We start from the raw sequence: 18,761 nt of genomic DNA on the forward strand, positions 1-18,761 counted from the left end.
GGCGGTGCCGGCCTCAGCCCAGCGCCGCCCGGGCCCGGTCACGTGAGCCCGCTCAGCTGGCGACAGCGGGGTGCCCGCGCCGCCGCACGTGACCAGCTCCCGCGGAGCCGCCATCATGGGAAGGTCGGGAAAAGGGAAGGCTGGCCGCGGCCGCCATCTTGAGGAGGTTGCTGCCTTTGCGCAGGCGGGGGGGGGGCTCGGAAGGGGATTTGGGACGGGGGAAGGGGAGGCCGGTCAGGTTGGGGACCTGGTGGGGAGGAAGGGGTGTTTCTGCTCGAAAGAGAAGTGCGCTAAGGGCTATTAAACAGCAGGACCCCACTGCTAGCTCTGAAGCCTGAGAGCTGCAGGTTGCTGGGGGTGGGGGAGGACCTGGGGGTTTGTCCTGCCTGTTCCCCGGGCACTGCTGCTGCCCTCGGAGAGGGGTCTTCGGCCGGCTGGCCTCCTCTCCCCGCAGCAGCTCTGCCTCTGTGGCCGCCCAGCAGCGTTTGCCACCCTAGCTGCCAGCATGGATGGGGTGACACACCCCGCAGAGCTGGGCGAGGCCCTGGTGGCTGGTGGCTGTGGGCGGTGGGGAGAGCGGGGCTTCGCCTGGCAGAGGGGCTGTGCTCCGTGAGCCTCTTCCTCCGGGCGGTGCTGAAAGGCCCTGCGGCAGAGTCGGGCCCTACGCCGCATGGGAATGTCCAGAGCACAGTGTGCCAGGTCACACATGCTCTGGGCCACAGCTGTGCGGGGCCACGGCTGCACTGCCTGTTGGCGCGTGCAGGAGCTGCCGCCTCCAGCTTAGCATCCCTGAGGATCCAGCAGGTGTACATGCCTCTGGCCTTGACTTCTCGCTCTGTGGGCATCTGAAGTAGCAGCTCCTGTAAGCCCAGTGCCTCTGCACCAGAGGACCACTCTGGGAGGTGGCAAGCTTGCTTTAAAACTTGATGGGGGTTTGAAGTCTCATATCGCTCTTGCCAGTGAGGCTACAAACCTGAAATAAATTCATTTAAGGCAGCTGAGAGAAAAAATAGACCCTGATACTACCAGAGCTCAGTGAGAGACTGGTCAAAGGCAGAGAAAGATCCAGCCAGGAGAGAGGTGGGTGAAACCTTATATATGTCAGAAGGGCTGCTTTATAGCTCCAGGTGGGCTCTAAATATACACCACAGCCTCTGGCAGTCATTACTGAACTGCCTCTCCAGGGCCCCAAGGTTACTTACTGAATTACAAAGGATGATGAGTATAGTCTATTTTTGTCACCTGCACAGGACCAAAGGTAATTGTCCGTGGTGAACATAAAACAAACAGGAAGATTTCCGCTCTCATTTGGGGAGCTTGCACGTCCAGAGGAACTGGCTTCCTCTGAACACACCAGTTGTGTGCTGCTTGCGCACTGAACAAAAAACCACCCCACCAGGATGTCGTGAGTTTGCAGAGCTGTGGCTCCTCTGCCTCCTTTCTCTCACTCTGCTGCAGCCCAAATTAGAGTAAGCCTAACCATCAGGCTGGGTTTTTTTTGACAGTTCTCACGCTTGCAGCTGAATGTCTGAGTAGATTTACTCTCTGGTCTGTTTTAATCACACTAAGCATTAAATGGAAACAAATGAGTAATGATTCATATTAAAGTTTCTAAGGGGGTAGACAGCAGCAAATGGTGTTTCACTGCAGTATATAATGGATAGTTCATGAAATGCTCTTGGAAAGGTCTGCTAAACACCATTGGGAAGGGAGTCATTTCCTGAGGGAGCTTGTCTTACCCAGGGAAATCCCAAATTCAGTGAGCTCAAGTGAGCTGGAGAAAAGAGTGAAGGAGGAATTGTAGCAGGCACACATCTCAGTGCACTGGCCACTGCAGATGTCAATTTTTGTCACAAACATCTTGTTACCTTGTTCTTGCCATTCAACACGCACCTCCTACTGTCGCTTGCCTTATGCTCAGATTAGAAATGTTTAGGGCAGATTCTTTTACTGTTGTGTTTACACTAATTGCAGATAGGAGCCTCTCAGTGCAGGAGATAGTTTAAAGAATCACACACAGAATCACAGAATGGTTGAGGCTGGAAGGGACCTCTGGAGATTGTCTAAGTCCAACCCCCCTGCTCAAGCAGGGTCACCTAGAGCATGTTACACAGGATCGCGTCCAGGCGGGTTTTGAATATCTCCAGAGAAGGAGACTCCACAACCTCTCTGGGCAACCTGTTCCAGTGCTCTGTCACCCTCACAGTGAAAAAGTGTTTTCTCATGTTCAGATGGACCTTCCTGTGTTTCAGTTTGTGCCCGTTGCCTCGCGTCCTGTCACTGGGCACCACTGAAAATAGTCTGGCTCCATCTTCCTTACACCCTCCCTTCAGATATTTATACGCACTGATAAGATCTCCTCTGAGTCTTCTCTTCTCCAGGCTAAAAGGTCACAGCTCTCAGCCTTTCTTCATATGAGAGATGCTCCAAGCCCTTCACCGTTTTAGAAGCCCTTTGCTGGACTTGCTCCAGTAGTGCCATGTCTCTCCTGTACTGGGGAGCCCAGAACTGGACACAGTACTCCAGATGTGGCCTCACCAGGGCTGAGGAGAGGGGAAGGATCACCTCCCTCAACCTGCTGGCAACGCTCTTCCTAATGCACCCCAGGATACCATTGGCTTTCTTGGCCACAAGGGCACATTGCTGGCTCATGGTTAACTTCGTGTTCACCAGCACTCCCAGGTCCTTCTCCACAGAGCTGAAATCTCTGATTTCAGCAGAGCTGAATCTCTGATCTCTGCAGAGCTGAATCATCACCAAAGAATTCTGCAGCTCTAGGATGGATTAGAATAAGCCCAAACTAGTTTTACCCTTACAAATTCACTACCTTACCAGGACCTGGCAACTTCCAGCCGAGGATCCTGCAGCACTCAGTGAGCCGTGATGCAGCTATCGTACTGGTAATGTAATCACTAGCTCAAAAGTCATGTCATAAGCTGATGGGTTTTGGTGCTATATCCCTCAGTGCTGCTGAGCCAGCGGTTGGCATATACCTCCAATGTTTGACATCTTTGAGTCAGAACTGAATGCCTTTGTGGAAGAAATGCTATACTCAGGTATAACTTTTTATCAGGCAAAGTTCAAAGGCCTGAGAGGTCAGATGAGATGAATTAGTGGTTCCTAATGGCTTTTACATCTGTGGATTTATGAATAAGTAACTTTGGCTTGAATGTCTATGGTGGACAGAAGCTTCTCTGGGCGATAAGGACTCTACTTGGAGGAACTGGTGTTGCACATGCATGGGATTCTCCAGAGTCTGCCCACAGCATGCACAGTGTACCTTGTGGTGCCAATGGATTACATCCAGTATGCAGGGAAGCAGCTCTGTAGGCCTTGCTTTGTCAGGCTCATGATTATTTACTTCTTGAATGGCTAGACCCAGGTGTGCTAGATGTACAAGTTGCTTCTTGCCCCAGAGAGCTCGGAGATGAAGTGTTGCAAATTGTGTACCTGCTTGGAAAGCTGGCTGGGCACAATACTACACCAAAACAATTACACTGACAAAATAAAATTCAAACTGTTTATTGGCTCGGTCAAAGTAAAGATGGTGGAACCCCTCACTTCACTGTTCCTTTTTGAATCTCAGGTTCAGGAAAAAAGAATTAACTGTAACATGGGCAGGTAAATCATTACTTCTTTTTAATGTTATTTTTAAGCTAACAGCATTGCTGTAGGCAGGCTCCCTAAGGTCACTTGACAAGTCAGTAGTAGTGTGGAAGCGAACACAGAATGCTTGTTCTGTGCTCTAACAGCTAGTCCTCCTGCCTTTTCCCTCCAGGGGTTCTGATGCTACCAATGGCCCTTTTGATGTCTGCAATCTCTGTGGCCAGAAGGGGAATAAATCTCCAAAATGCCTAAGCTTTAAAGGCAAGTACTACATTTTGTTCAAATCAAACCCAGCATCCTCAACAGTCCAAATATTTAGTGCTAAATATCTCCTTGCAAACACTTCCATTTGCTTTCCATCCTCTTTGCTTCAGAGGGACAACTGCTTGCTGCAACAAAGAGTCTCCATTCTCATTCTCATGTGTATCTAATTCAGTGCCCCACAGTATTGTAGAGTCAAGGACTGTGTCTAGGCAGGGTGCTGATGTGAGCTCCTTCAATAAATCACACTGGAAAAGATAAATGATGGGGAACGTAATTGTGCATGAACATAACATCCCTGCCTGGCCAGCAATTGAATTTAGATGAGGTTTTATGCTGTACTTATCATTCCATGATGTCAATGATTGCCCACACTATGTAAGCTACACCTTACTGTCAGCAGGGTTAGCGGTAAAGGCCACTGAAACAGATAGCTGGGAAAGATTTTAATTTAGCCCAGGAAAACCATGCACAGCATTGTTTTGGGAATTTGAGGCTAAGAATGGCTTCAGGCAGGTTTTACTCATTGTGGCTGAAATTATCCATGTCCAGGGGCATCCAGCTGCACATCAGTGGGAATGATCTGTGGCTTTAGTACAGGCAAAGCTGAAGAAACAAAGGCACCAAAAGCGGAATGAGCAAATAAATCCTAAAAATATATCTCAAGCCTGCTTATTTGATCAAATGATTCTCTCAGGACTGAAAGTACCTTTCCAAGCTGCTAAAATGAACTCAGATGTCAAAAGGTATATGCAGCACCCAAACTGCCTGTGCCAAGGAAGGGCACTTTCATCTGAATGTACATGCTGACAGACTTGTGACAATAACTTTTCTTGGTAGTGGAAGAGACATCCAGGTAAATGTAAATACTGACTGCTTACAGACAGTAACATTCACTGCTTAAGAATATTCTGCCACAAGGTCCACTTCGTTGACATAGATTTGCTGACCCTTTGGAGACAAAGGGATACAAAATCTATAAGCAGATGTAAGCCAGAAAATGAGTCACTGAATCAGAACACTGAAAACAGCCTGAACCTCCCTCCATGCTGCTGGGAAAAACAGAACAGTCTGTGCTGAGATGAAATATATTGCAATTTGCTTCATCAAAGTTGTAGGTATGTCACCCACACCAACTTTGTCATCTGTCCTGCTTACATATTTATTTCTTTGGATGTTCTGCCTTTACTTCTCAGTTTGAAATGAACTCTGTCTTGTGTCACCAGTAGTTGCATACTCTTTCTCTCTACTGTCCTGGTAATAGGCTGAGGGAATCTCAAGCTGAAGTTTCACATGCATTTTCTTTAGCAGACATTTTTTCTTCAGGTCTAGTTATTTTTAACCTGGCTCAATTACCAAATCAGATTCACTGCCTGGCTTCAGGACAGTTGTACCAACACACTTGGGAGAAACAGGGGAGAGCGTGTTATAGCTGTGAAAGAAGATATAGGTGGCCAGAGGAGGGAGGGCTTAGGCCACCATTGCTGCCAAAAGAAACGCTTGTGAAGATAAAGCCTTGGCTTCTAACTTTTCATGGGCATTCACAAAGAAGTCTAAGAAATTGCCCTAATGCACTCAGCAGCCAAGGATATTGTTTACATCAATGAGCTGGAAACACACTGCCAGTCCTGGGAATATCAGTGATTTCCTAAGATTTCATCTCAACTTACCTGACCTAAACAAAGGCAATTTAGATGGTGGTGGTCATTATCACTCTCTGCCACTTGAGGTCACCCCTTTCTCTCACCAAGTGGCATGGGAGCAAATAGATACAACAGCATAAACAAGATGGTTCAAAGTGCTAATAAGGGACCAGGGCCAGTGAAACAGCCACCAGTAAACCTTCAGTAAAGGGAGAGGTGATAGGTCTTCAGCTTGTGGTGAGTGCACCTCATTCCCTCAGCAAAAGAAAGATGGCTAACCTGAGTCATGGGTTTTTCCAGGGCCTCATCCTGGCCTCCTGCTATCCAGCTCCCACTCTCATGGGAGTCAGTGAGAATTGTCAATGCTCAGGGTCTTCTGGGAGGCATTCAGGACCCTACAGTTTGGTCCCTAGGAGAGTTCTGGTCCTAACATACTGTAAGGTGAGGGGGGGTGGTTGTGGGTGGGAGTGTTGTTTCTAGATGCTTTGGTTTTGAAGCTTTGATACAGAAACTAGTCTGACACAGAAATTCAGAGACATGAGTAGCAAAGCTGTGACTGTGAGCTTAAATGTAGCATGGCTTGTAGAGAAAGATAACAGCATTTATTAGTGACTGATAGTAACAAAAAGAGAGATGCTTTTGGGAACACAATCCTTTAACTCTGAAACAGAAAAAAATCATGCTCCAGGGTAAGTGGCACTGGGAAGACTTGCTCTGTGTTTATTATATCAAGAGAAAGAGATGGTTAATACCTGTAGAGCTGAAAGAGGTATACTAAGAGTACAAGTGGTAAGTCCCTGTGTGTCAAAGACACAGGTGATTCTCACCTGTGGAACAGTGAGGTTTTCTATGGCAAGGTAAGATGGAAACTGTAAAAGGCCATACAATCAACATCCGCATGGTTAGACTGTGAGGGAAGCAAGGTTTATTGACAGAGAAAGTTGTTTTTATTATATCTGATGTTGCATTGTAGTTGAAAACAATTGCTTAGCTTTTGGGATTAATTTCTCTTCATGAGCTTTTTATTCCCCTAAAGCATATTCACTTTTCCAGGTTACTATGCTTCTCTGTAAATCAGGTCTCCCAAGGAAAAACAATCCCTAAACAATCACAGATAAAATCCTACTATTCACAAATGTTAAGGAATTTTAGAGACCTCACCCAACCAGACTATTCCAACAGATCACAGACACAAAGGACTCAACTACTACCCAAACTATATTCTGATCGAAATAGAAGTAATTCCACATGTGGATGGGGTCACACAATCTTCCCTCGCTGAGTTTATCCCAAATCTCAAAAGATAAATCATGAAGATTTTTAAAGTAAATTTAGTTGATTTTTCATCTTAGGACATCACAGTAATTTAAAACAATTATCTGAAAGACAGGTGAAGGTTAATGTTAAAAAAAAAAGTTTTTCATACTAGAAATTCAAGGCTAAAATTTCCCAAACAACCTTAAGTTTGACCCTATCACTCCAATAATCACTTGTCCCCCTAGCTAGCAGTCCAGATGGGATTAGCAGATCTGTAATGATCATGATGAAATCCTTCCATCCGTTAGCAAACATTCTATGGTTTGCTGGGGCTGATGAAATCCGGATTCTGAAATAAGAAACTCTGAAAAGATGCAACTCATCTTTACCAGTGCAGTACTCCTGAAGTTAAGTTCTTACCAAAATCTCCTGAATTAACCTATTAGAAAATACTGACGGACACTTCCATTCCCTCAGTGCACAAGCTGGGTGCAAAATCCACCTCATATTGAAAGACTCATTCTCATGGGAGAAGGAGGAAAATCCATAATGCCAGTGAACAGCTCAGCATCCTATACAGACTTGCCTCAATGCCCATAAAAAGCTGGCTCTGGACTGGGTCATTAAGCAGACTGATTGATGTAGAAAAGGAACATGCGGGTTATCACCTGGTTACTTCTGCAGACTGCAAGACCGTGAAAGTGGGTCATCTAACAACTTTAAAAGCCAGCATAAAGCCAAGGTTTTCCCAGGTTTCTATACTGATGGGAGTGAGGACAGATTTCTTGTTCAGACCTAACCACTCCTTGTGTCCAGCTGCTGGACATGTCTCCTATAGCATTCTGACTCCTTTCTGCTATCTTCTAGGCCAAAAACTATTTGTATTACAGAAACAGCCACAGGCTTCCACTCAGAGCAAAGCTGTGTGCTGCCTGAATAATTAAAACTAGATCTCTGACAAAAGATTATCACCTCCACTTCACAGTGTAGAACTGCAACAGAGAATCTGTTCAACATCACACAAGGGAACTGGAATAATGCTGGAAACTGGACCCAGATCTTGAACCACAAGTCCAGCTTTCTCCTCATTCATACAGCTTTCTGCAGCTCTTACTGCTTGGCTTGTTCCTTCTTTCACCCCAACTGCTGGGCTTTTCTCACCAAGAGTTACACTTTTCTGGTCAGCGGTATTCATTCCCCATCTCCAGTAACGGATCAACCACAGGGTTCCCTTGGTACCTATGGGAGAGGAATAGGCGTTTCTCTGAACAGGAGTTATCTTATTGCAGTTCATTTAAAGAAGTATTTGAATTTACTAAAGCAGTCCTAGAAAGCAGTCACTGACCAAACTTCAAAGATGTGCTTCTCCAACAGAGCAGTAAACCCCTCCCTGCACAACAAATAGCTGCAGCCTTGGGCGGGGGGGGAAGCTAGTATGAAAGATTTAAATAAGAGAAAGGTGAGCAAGCTCTACGAAGGAACTGTCTATGCACGCAGCATCTGACAGCAGGCATCTTCTGACCTTACCTAGCCTGAACCGACTACTAATGGACATGTATCCTCTGCTGCTGCTGCTGCAGAGCCATCCTGCTCCATTCTCTGCAGGGCTGACTCACTCTGCAGTGCACAATCACAGGCACGCAATCTGCCACACTAGAGAGAACTATTTATGTGCCAGTAGACACCACCTCTTTTGAATCAGGCACTCTAGAGCCTGTCCTTTCATGGTCTGGGGCTGCCTGTTCTCCTCTTCCAACCCAACTATAAAGTCAACTATGCTTACCTAGTGGTCATAAACATTTAAGGAAACCATAGTATAATTCTCTCTTAGCAATGTTTGCAAAGAGTGTCTTCCCACCCCCTGGCAGGGACTCCACTCTGCTAGCATGTTGCTGGCAGTAAATGAAGGAAAGGGACTGAAAGGTCCATAATTTTCCTAATGCCCTGAATCACTTGAGAAATCTGCTGACAAAACAGCACCAACAAAGGACTTGAAATGCAAGTTTTCACCTGGGAGTCATCAATGAGGATCTAGAGCATGACCACCAGCGCAAATGTATGGCCAAAGCAACACACACAGACTGTTAATTTTACTCTTAACTCCTTTGCTGGTTCTCACTGCAAAGCAATCCTTTCCCTATGCATGCTTATCCCAGCTTTTGTTTTATGCTCTGTTCCCCTGCCTTATGGGGGCTCATATAATAATGAGAAAGGCTTGACATTCTAAGGCACAAAACAAAATGCTTGGTGATGGGATTTTGCCTGCATTTAGTTACGTAAGTATCTGTCATGAAGTTGAGCCCAGTAACTGCCAACTTTCTGTAAGATGTCACCAAGCTACAATGTGATCTTAGAGGTCCTACAGAGACCTGCCTTTAAATTGCTTTATTCTTCTAGAGAGAGTTACCACCAGCATTTAGTTGCTCTCTTAAATGCAATTTGCTTACATTCTTCTAAATTGGCTGAAACCAAGGCTGACAGTAGATTCCCCCTAAAGAATGTAAAAAACAGATCTTACAAACATATTCACAACCCCAGCCAGGCCTCCTCCTATCCTGCTACACAATCAAAATACAATTCTTCTGACCACATCTGCAAAATAGAATTACATGTAGTATGCTTTCAGGAAAGAGCCTGAAATTCTAATTCACCCACCCTGGCTGCAAGCTTTGCAACAGTTGTGGGAAGACACTCATTGCGAACATTGCTGAGAGAATTACACTATAGTTTCCATAAGTATTTATGACCACCTGGTTAAATGTAGTTTTGAGGATAAGACTCTATCACTTTTGCTCAAGAAAGTTCAAAATGATTCAAATCAGCAAGCTTTAGAGAAACTTTCCTCTGCCCCATCTGATGCTTCAGCAGACATCCAGCATTTTCTATATACCAATTTATGCCTCTGTACACCCAGAGCACTACCATCACCACTGCTGAGAGTGCTCTGAAGTCATTCCAAAACATAAGATCAGTAGGGTACCCCCACTGCAAAGCCAAACAGCTGATAGTCTGTTAAATGAATTCAGGCCGATCAGCTTTTAGAAAAAAGAATGAACCCATTGATAAAACTACACCTTCATGGAAGCTGCGATGAAAACTCAAGCTAGTAGGACTATTTGCTCATATAACAGTCTACTGAGTGATCCCTAGTCTGGAGACCAGCTAGCTGGAAGGTGCATATGCTTCTGCCAGGTTGATGCTGCAGCTGTTATTGCTTCAATTACACTCCCAGGGCTTTGGCCACAGGTCTTTACAATGTATATATTTGACCCATTTTCTGCACAGGTATATACATTATATTGATACATCACATCTACAACACCACTGCCACACCTACACTCTCAAAAAGGCTGACAATAGAGGGGTTGTGACAGATCATTCCAGATTCCTCAGCTTAACTTGATCACCAAGGCATTACAAGTACCAGCTGTCCAAGTATAATAGTCAAGTTTCAGCTTGAACAAGAAATGCTTCACTTGTTCTCCAAATCGCATGATGAAGGTGATATACATTGTAAGAGCTTCCTGAAGCTAGTTTGGAACAAATTCCACATGCAGGGTTCTTGACATGTATTTGCTGTACAAGCTCCAGCATTACTTTGTGACATTTAAGTCCAAGAGAAGGTTGCTTCAGCTTTATGTAGCTGTAACAGCAGAACTTTTCAGGTGGAATTTTCCCCAACTTACAAGCTGATTAGTTAAAAGATGAGTTCTTGAGTGAACTTATCTTCACTGATGAGACTGTTATTCAGGCACTTTAGAGGTAATCATCGCTAACACCGTAGCTCTCCAACCATCTAAGTTTTTGCACAAGAAGAACAAGCTGCCCAAAAGGCCTCTGGCAGCTTCTATTCCTTGTCACATGCTGAAGCCTGCATCTTTGCTCCCTGACCTCATGTCTGATCAGAGCACTCTGCACAGCCTACTACACAGAATTAGCACGTGACACGTAGTGAAGAGATACTGCTTTGTCAGGTTGTAGCTGAGCATCAGTAGCACTGCTATTAGTCACTGTGACTGTTCCTCACAGGCAGCAGTTGGAAGCACCATTGTTCTTTGCCCAGGAGAAAGGTCGCTTTAGCCTTTGATTACAACACAGGACTCCTCTTCTACTCAGTGCTCAGTTACTTCAAGAATCTACCTCCCCTTAAGGGAACCTTTTCCCCTTCCTAAGGAGCAGCAAGAGACCTGTCAAATGCATTAAATTAAGCCACAGGAGTCTGTTACAGCAATGTAGTGAGGAAGTTTTATTCAGAAACATTGTATAACTTTGTAACCCAACACTGGGTGCACGACTTTGATGCCGGAGCATACGCTTTTACTACTGGAAACACAGGAGTGTTTCTGATAATTGCTGTAATATAACACAAACAATTCTCATACTCCAATACCAGGACACTACAGCAATCTTTAGAATCAAAGTTACATCCAAGGAATTCTCTGCACTTACAATTGACCCCACAGTGTAATAATCTACCTATATATAAGATTAATATATATAGCATGGGAAATTGAAAATCCTTGCTCCATAGATGTATGAACATGTCAAGTCTTTTATAAATAAACATCCAGTGAAGAGAAAAAATTACACGTCTAGTTCATATTTATACATAAAGTACTAACAGCAAATGGGTGGAAAATTGCACACAGGCCACCCCAAGCCATGCAGCAGGCTTGGAGCAGCCCATCCAATTTAATATTGAAGTACACACAGGACAGACAAGTCACTAACATACATTGCGCATTTACAAGATATCAACTACCAAATTGGGACAACTGTACACATTGGAGAGACCATTTTCATTCTGGAGCTTTTTTTAAATGTGGATTTGTTTTATCTCTTTACATCATACTGTGACATTTACTTTGTAGAGAGGATAAGGGCAACAATGAGGCCATAGAGACCCAAAACTTCAGCGAAGATCAAAATCAGGATCATGCCCACAAATAACCGGGGCTGCTGTGCTGTTCCCCGTACACCTGCATCACCCACAATGCCAATGGCAAAGCCAGCAGCCAGACCACTGAGGCCCACACTCAAGCCAGCACCCAGGTAAAGAAAGCTCCTGTAAGACAGAGATGAGAAAAGTTTCAGTGGCAAGCAACAGGAAACCCAACCCTTTAATTTCAGACACTTCTTTGCTCTCCCCAAAGTGAATTTAAGGATTAACAACATTTAAAGGAAGCCTCTTTCCTGCAGCAACAGCTTCCATACTCTTAAGCAAGCAGAGCATATCTCATTAAGTACTGAAGCTAGATGTCTCAAGAAGCACATACTTCAAGAATCAGGAGCTATGCAAGATCTTGATCAGTTGATGTTCAAGTATGCCATGTAAACTAAGCTTGGTTATCGGGCCTACAAGTTTGCATGGCCACCTGGCCTGCCTGTAGTTGCTTTGGCCAGCACCAGGCTTAGCATGCTGCCAGAGCTGTACTTATTCCAGCCACGTGGGCTACCATTCACAGTAATGCCTATCCCACTGTGCTGTATAGTCTATTAACAGCTGTTTGTTTCCTACCTTTAGCAACCTTACTATATCATAGCACATCTGGCATCTGGAGCCTCTTGCACTGCAAAGCAGGAAAGCTGCACATGAACCTGACACACTCATGTCAGTCAGTGAACGGTCTGGTTTTCCAGACTGGGGTTCCTGAGGAGCAGTCCCTACCAGTATTTGACCATCTGGTAACCAAGAAGGAACATTTGAACCTGTCGTTTCTGAGATCAAGGCTGAATATGATTAGGCCAAACCTAAGGCGCATGAGCTATAGCTTGCACCATGACGCAGGTGTCTATTCTGTTAGACATCTCAGAGGCCTTGTGTTATTCTGACAAGGCTCAAGCTTCTTCCAGCTATTCTCAAAAGCCAAAGGCAGCTTAAGTGTCAGACTGTAGCAGGTGCAGAAGCACCATGTATAGCTTGAGGATTGGCTTACCAGCATGTAAAGAAGTGAGCAATATTAATTATTCACATTCATCTCCCAGGCAACAGCTGAACTATTTAGACAGTCTGATTAACTCCTTGAAAGACCTGTATATTCCAGGTCTAGAATCTGGCTCCATGAAACAACCTTAGCTTCCTATTCTAGGACTGTCTGAACACTGTTTCTTCCAAATTATAAACTACTGCACTACCTCTAGCAATGGGAGGTCCGATTTGTTAGCTAATATGGTAAACTAGTCAGCAACCCTACCACTGAAGCTAAGGTATTAGGCAGGACATTTGAAATCCAGGCCAAACTCTGAAGCCCTGGTTAGGATCATTTAGCATTTACACTGAACTGCGCTGCCAGTCTTGCTTGCGGTCTTGTTTAGGTGACATCCACCCGTTTGGAAACAAAGTAATGATTAAGACAACCTTGGACAAAAACAATAGGTGTAGCACAAACTTACTTGAATAGTGTGATAGAAGATGAGAGGCCATTGGCAATGAGGACTGCCACTACCAGGCCATAGATGGCTATAATACCCGCCATGACAACAGGGATGATTGACTTCATGATCAGCTCAGGCCTCATGACGGACATGGCTGCAATACCTGTGCCACTCTTTGCTGTTCCATAAGCAGCTCCCAAGGCTGGAAGAGAAAATCATCATGTTAAACATGTCCCCAAACACCACAGATTGCAGTATTAGAACTGTTGAGTCAGCACAGGGAAGAATTGTGCAAGTCTAATGTGGTCACTTGACTACTTGATTTGTCTGCCAAAAATACCTCCCCCCCCAACAGATGGGAAGTGACTTGTCCATAGTTCTAGACTGAAGCTAGATAAGAGGGTGCTGTTCTGGTATCTGTGATAAAACACTTTCTCCAACCTAGCTTCATGTCAGGGAATGTGGTCCAGTACAGAGATCCATTCCCTTCATAGGGACCAGGGCTTAGCATCTAAACTTGACCTTGTTACTTTAGAGTTCATGTCCTTGGGAAGCCCACACTGGAGAGGCTCTGTTCAGCTGAATTATGGAGGAAATGCAGCAGGACATGCTTTGCTGCTGCAGCAGGATGTAACGTGACTGAAAGCTAAGTTTCTTACAGTCAGTGAACTTATTTAAGCCACTTGTGCCAAGTTCTTGAATGTACCCATGCTTAACAAATTGTCTCCCATCAGCATCCTTCACAAGTCTTTCATCACAAAGCCTACCTGGCCCATGGTTTGGACTGAGGTGAAGTATACAGTTTCAGCTGTATCAAACATACTGAGATAGCAGTGAATGTGCATACTATTGCTGCACTTCATTCTTTGGTGAAAGGACACCGTTAGGCAACATCCCTACTTGTGAAGGATTCAAGTCCAAACACTTGATAATCCAACTACTGGAACCAGAGTTAAGGGTAGTCCTCTAATCTACAAGCTATACAACAACCTTGCTCCTAAAGTTCACTGAAGTATACGATCACCTACCCAGATGCATCACCTGAGCATGCAGAGACTAAGCCATGAATTCAAAGCCTGGTTTGCAAACTAGAACACAGGCTTATCTCTAAGTGAGAGCTGCTGGATTTAAGAGACCTGTAGTTCCATCCCACAAGTATTTTCTGCCTTGAAAACTTAAATTAGTCTCACAAAAGCTGCAATGAATGATTCATGCTTTGATTCTGAAGTACCTGGAAAGACCCACTGTCCTTTCAAACTTATCCTGGAGTAAGTTAAGAGCCCTGTAACTGGACAGTCCCCAGCTGGGTGGGCTGAAACTTGGGACTGCACTCATTGCTGTTGAAGAGATAACATGCAGGTTAGCAGCCATCCAGGGCTAATTACTTGAAACAGCATAACCCAGCTATTTGGAAGGGGAACCTCCTTTTCTGGCACCATCAGGTTGATATTCAAAGGCAACAGTTCTGTTTAACTCGCATGAAACTGCTCTTGCCTGCTCTAAGAGGCTATTGGGAAGTAGCCAAAACGATAAGGATTTCAAATCACTTTAATGTTCAGAGACTTGTTATACTTGAGTTTGTTCAGCCCATTTTTAAAAAATAAGTTTCTACACTCCCTTCTAAAAGGGAGAACTGCTCGGTCCACAGTGAGGATTTTCTGTTCCTCTTACACTAGTATCCAAGTGTGGAATGGTGCAGCTTGATCAGAAGAGTTGCTGGAAGGTATTCATGGGGTTTATGATATATGGTTTCCCACTTCACATTCATCATCTACACAGAGTCTACTCTCAAGCAGTCAAGAGCTGAGTAGTGGTCCTCCTGGCTTTGCATTAAGTCTTCTGAAGATTAGTAAATGTAACCGCATGGCACTAACACAAGACTGTGTCAGAAGGAAGTTTAGTTTTAGTTATACTAGCCTGAAGGGAAAGTCTCAATCAACTACAGATTGGTTCTGTATTAGCACAGCTCTGGAACCTCCTGCAGTCTGGTTCTCTTCCAGGGAAGATCCTGATCAGAGACAGAACAGCCTCAGTTTTAAATCACACTGAACAACTCTTTACTACATCTATTAATGGTCTAGTTTACTAAGAAGTCAGAACCAAGAGCAGCAAACAGATTTCACCTGGAGATTTAAGCTATGAGCCTGGAAACCAGTGCAGTCTTAACCCAGCAAAACCAGTGGCAGTAGTGAAGTGCCTATCTCTTGGGAGGTCTAGGAAGATAGAAGTTACCCTACATCTAACTTGAATTAGGAGCTTTCTCTTCTGGTTGAAGCATCTTTCAGAGACACTAAGTATGTGGAATCAAGATTCAGACTACCTACTTCTAGACTGGCCAGAGCATTTCACAGAAGCCATTTCTTTTGTATGGAATTTTTTCAATCCTCTGCAGGAAAGCAGAGGCTTGTGAGGGAAGGGAAGTTCACTGTTTAAGACTAGATCAGTCAGTAGTTCCTCCAAGCCTGAAGTTACTTAAACATGTTGCAATTAACACGGTGATGAATTACAGAAGCTGATTTTGTAATACTGCTTACAGAAAGCCAGTCTGCTTAAGCTTTTGGGAAGGGGGAAGATCAGAGCAAGTTTATGAATTCTCAGTTGACCTAATCTAGGGCACAGACAAAAACTTATACCTTAATTTGTTAAGCTATCTAGCCAAACCTTTAGTCTACGCAGACTCTGTGGCAGCTAGTTGTCATACTCTGCACTTTTTAGATAGCTCTGAAGAGCTGTCAGACTACCAGGGGTGAGGGGAGGAGGGGGAAGTCACAGGCCCTGTAAGTACAGCCTCAGTAGGGCTTGGCACATCTGTCCCCAATGAAGTCTTATATCAGCAACCTGATCAGCAGGCTTACATTGGAGTCTCCTGTAGCCGCATCTCCTACAGGACAGCTGGTTCTGTTGCACTTCACTAAACTGAAAAATGCTCCCTGCACCTTTGGCAATACTACAATACTGTATTCCAGGTGGCAGAGGCTATATCCATCTCCTACCAGGACACAGCTATCAAATGCCATGGCTCTTCAGCCGTGGGTCACTTAGCACTCAGGTCAATTGTCATGTACCTCTTGACAGCTGTGAATGTTTGAAGCACAGTACTTCATACATATCCTAGATTTAGGATACCTTTGAGTTAGAAGATAAGGATATGGCTTCTGAAGCCTTCTCAGTGAAGAGGGTTTGAAGAGATGTATATGGAAGACTGAAAAATGGAACAAGAGTCATACTTATTGTTACACACCAAGACTGCAGCTGCTAGACAGTGACTACATTATCAATAGCCTTCAAGTCAAAGAAGTATTTACGTAGATACAACTTCCTACAGCCTCAGCTGTTGCAATACATCCAGACATGCTTAGCCTAAGAATATCAGAGGTTCAGGTTCAGAGCGTCAAGCACACTCCAGCAGCATTCAGTCCATCCAGAGCAAGTCATTGCTGTGGGGAAAGCCTACTTAACTGTGGTGAGAAACAGGAGCAATGACGAAGGAGAGAGTTCCAGAATACTAACAACTATTTCCTTGCATTAGCAAATGAGTTATCACTGGAAAGCTTGGCTTTTATTACTATATCATGAGTTACTATCATAGCAGAAGTCTGAAACACTACGTTTTGGATGAGGACTTGCATCTGGAGCCTTGATTAATCCTGTATCAAATGGGCTGCCCTCTACAGTAAGAAGCAGGCTTCCCTTGAACTGAACAGCAGGCACTAGTTCACCTGAAGATCTGCTAGGCTTTGTTCTTAAACTGCTGGAGAGCTCTGATAGAAGTTGTACCCAGGTCAAGTACACTTCTCGCTTTGCCATGCCAAGAACTTGGGCATTTTCAAGGAAACAGGCTTCTTCCCACTGATGTTCTAAAGACTCTCCTGCCAACAAATTTAACATGAACGCAGCTATACCTCAGATTACAGTAAGAACACACATGGATAACTCATAAAACCCTGTTGCTGTGTACAGCTGCATCACCATATAAAAGATAACCACATCAGTGGAATAATATCTGGCGCCTATGAAAATTCAAAACACACTGACTGAAAACTTTAGCTAGCCCCCCACTGGTAACAGTTGAAAGTAAACAGATAAGCCACTCTACAGGAAGTTATATGCTTTTCAGTTCTTTAGTGAGTCACCTTTTGTAGGGTTAAGGAAGAAGAATATACTGTGCCTAACTTTAGAGAGTGTGGAGACTTCAGGCAAGCCTAGCACTTTCAGGTTACAGCATTAAGAAAAGTCAGCAAGGCTAACAGGCAATTTACTCTTGTTCAGTGAATCTGAGAACTGAGAGTCTGCCAGGTCCTCATGGTTATGCTGTACAAGTGGTGGTCTGAAAAAATATAGGAGTTACTAGTTCAAGCAGCTTGAAACCACTGACTTGTAGGTATTCTAGTTTGCAAAAGTGTTGGCTTCAGATGCTGTGTTGCAAAGGGTGGTAAGGACTACACATTATATCAGAGTACAGGCTTGCTCTTAAGCCAGCAGTAAGGCATACAGGTCCAGGAACATACAAGTCAAGTCCATTAGCTTGCTATTGACCCTCCTTTATCACAGACTGCCCTGCAATCTTAAAGGTAACCCATTTCTCATACTGGGTGGACCACTGTGTTCCAGACACTGACTAGCAGGGTAGTTAGAGTGTTGCAGGAGCCACTTTCATCCAGTTGGCCTAAAAAGAGCCTACACCACCTGCAAATGACTTCTGCTAGTAAGAGGCCTCATTTCTGAAGCATAGGAAAGCCAAGGTCATCTTACAGTGCATCCAATGGACTCACTTGTGCAGCCAGACTAGCCTGGCTTGAGACCTTGCACTCACAAGTTTCACTTTTTGAAGGAAGTACAGCAAGCTCAGCAGGTTATGCCTCATATTTTGTGATGACAGCTGAGCAGGTGGAAGCATGCACTTCTGTGGAGCCATGTGTCTCAAGTATCATGTATTAGTTTGATCAGACTGAAGACAGTTTTTTAGGCTTGCAACCACTGGTTAAAACCAGTTAGGCTCTGGGTAGATGGAACAGACTAGTCTTAGGAAGAAGAAAAAAGCAAGTATGATTAGAGGTCCTGAGGCAGCTTGTGTTCATCTTTGCTGCTGCCCTGAATGTTCCCAGAGTAATGGTTAGTACCTGCAAACTTTGTAGTCCACAATGACTTCAGGGTGAGACAGGAGTCCTATTAGGCATATCTGGAAGTCAGCCACAGTACAAGCAGCAGCATAAACTGTCTGCTTCAGACAGGTTTTGCAGAGCCAATGGTTAAGACTGTATCTATTTTGATGCTGAATCTGGATTTCAGATGTTCCAAGCACTGGTATTTACTGAGTGGAAAGGATGCCCTTATTTAGATGTCTTCCCTTAATTTATCTAAGCTGTAGAAATACTGCTTACCTGGCTTACTTCTGTTACAATACTTCTGTCTTGAGACGAATATTTTACCTGCTTGCAGTAAGAGATGGTTTATGCTAGTCTCTCTGCTTCAGAGTTTGGCAGTTCCAAGTTCTGATACATCAAGTTTTTTCCTGTGCAACTACTCCTGCTCATACCACACTGCCTTTGAAGTATTCTCTAGTGACTGCAGAACAGAAGATGGCATCTTAAGTTGCACTTTACTCTGCAACTTCATTTC

The 18,761-nt window shown here is 44.4% G+C and overlaps 1 protein-coding gene and 1 long non-coding RNA gene across 2 annotated transcripts in view; one reads left to right on the plus strand and one right to left on the minus strand.

The window, feature by feature from the left end:
• The first annotated feature begins 106 nt into the window (after positions 1-106).
• Positions 107-11,339, plus strand: LOC112968882. The gene is made up of 2 exons (XR_003254485.1): positions 107-166; positions 3,779-11,339. It is a non-coding gene; the product is annotated as an uncharacterized LOC112968882 (long non-coding RNA).
• ATP6V0C (ATPase H+ transporting V0 subunit c) overlaps positions 10,994-18,761 on the minus strand; it is a 12,473-nt gene continuing 4,705 nt past the window's right edge. The window contains exons 2-3 of the mRNA XM_026071583.1: positions 13,161-13,344; positions 10,994-11,832 (exon numbers count right to left, since the gene is read on the minus strand). Coding sequence (XP_025927368.1) covers positions 11,628-11,832; positions 13,161-13,344 — 389 coding nt within the window. The 3' untranslated portion in view covers positions 10,994-11,627. The remainder of the gene's footprint in view (positions 11,833-13,160; positions 13,345-18,761) is intronic.

The sequence above is a fragment of the Apteryx rowi genome, unplaced genomic scaffold (genome assembly GCF_003343035.1).
Source record: "Apteryx rowi isolate R43461 unplaced genomic scaffold, aptRow1 scaffold_329, whole genome shotgun sequence".
Lineage (NCBI taxonomy): Eukaryota > Metazoa > Chordata > Aves > Apterygiformes > Apterygidae > Apteryx > Apteryx rowi.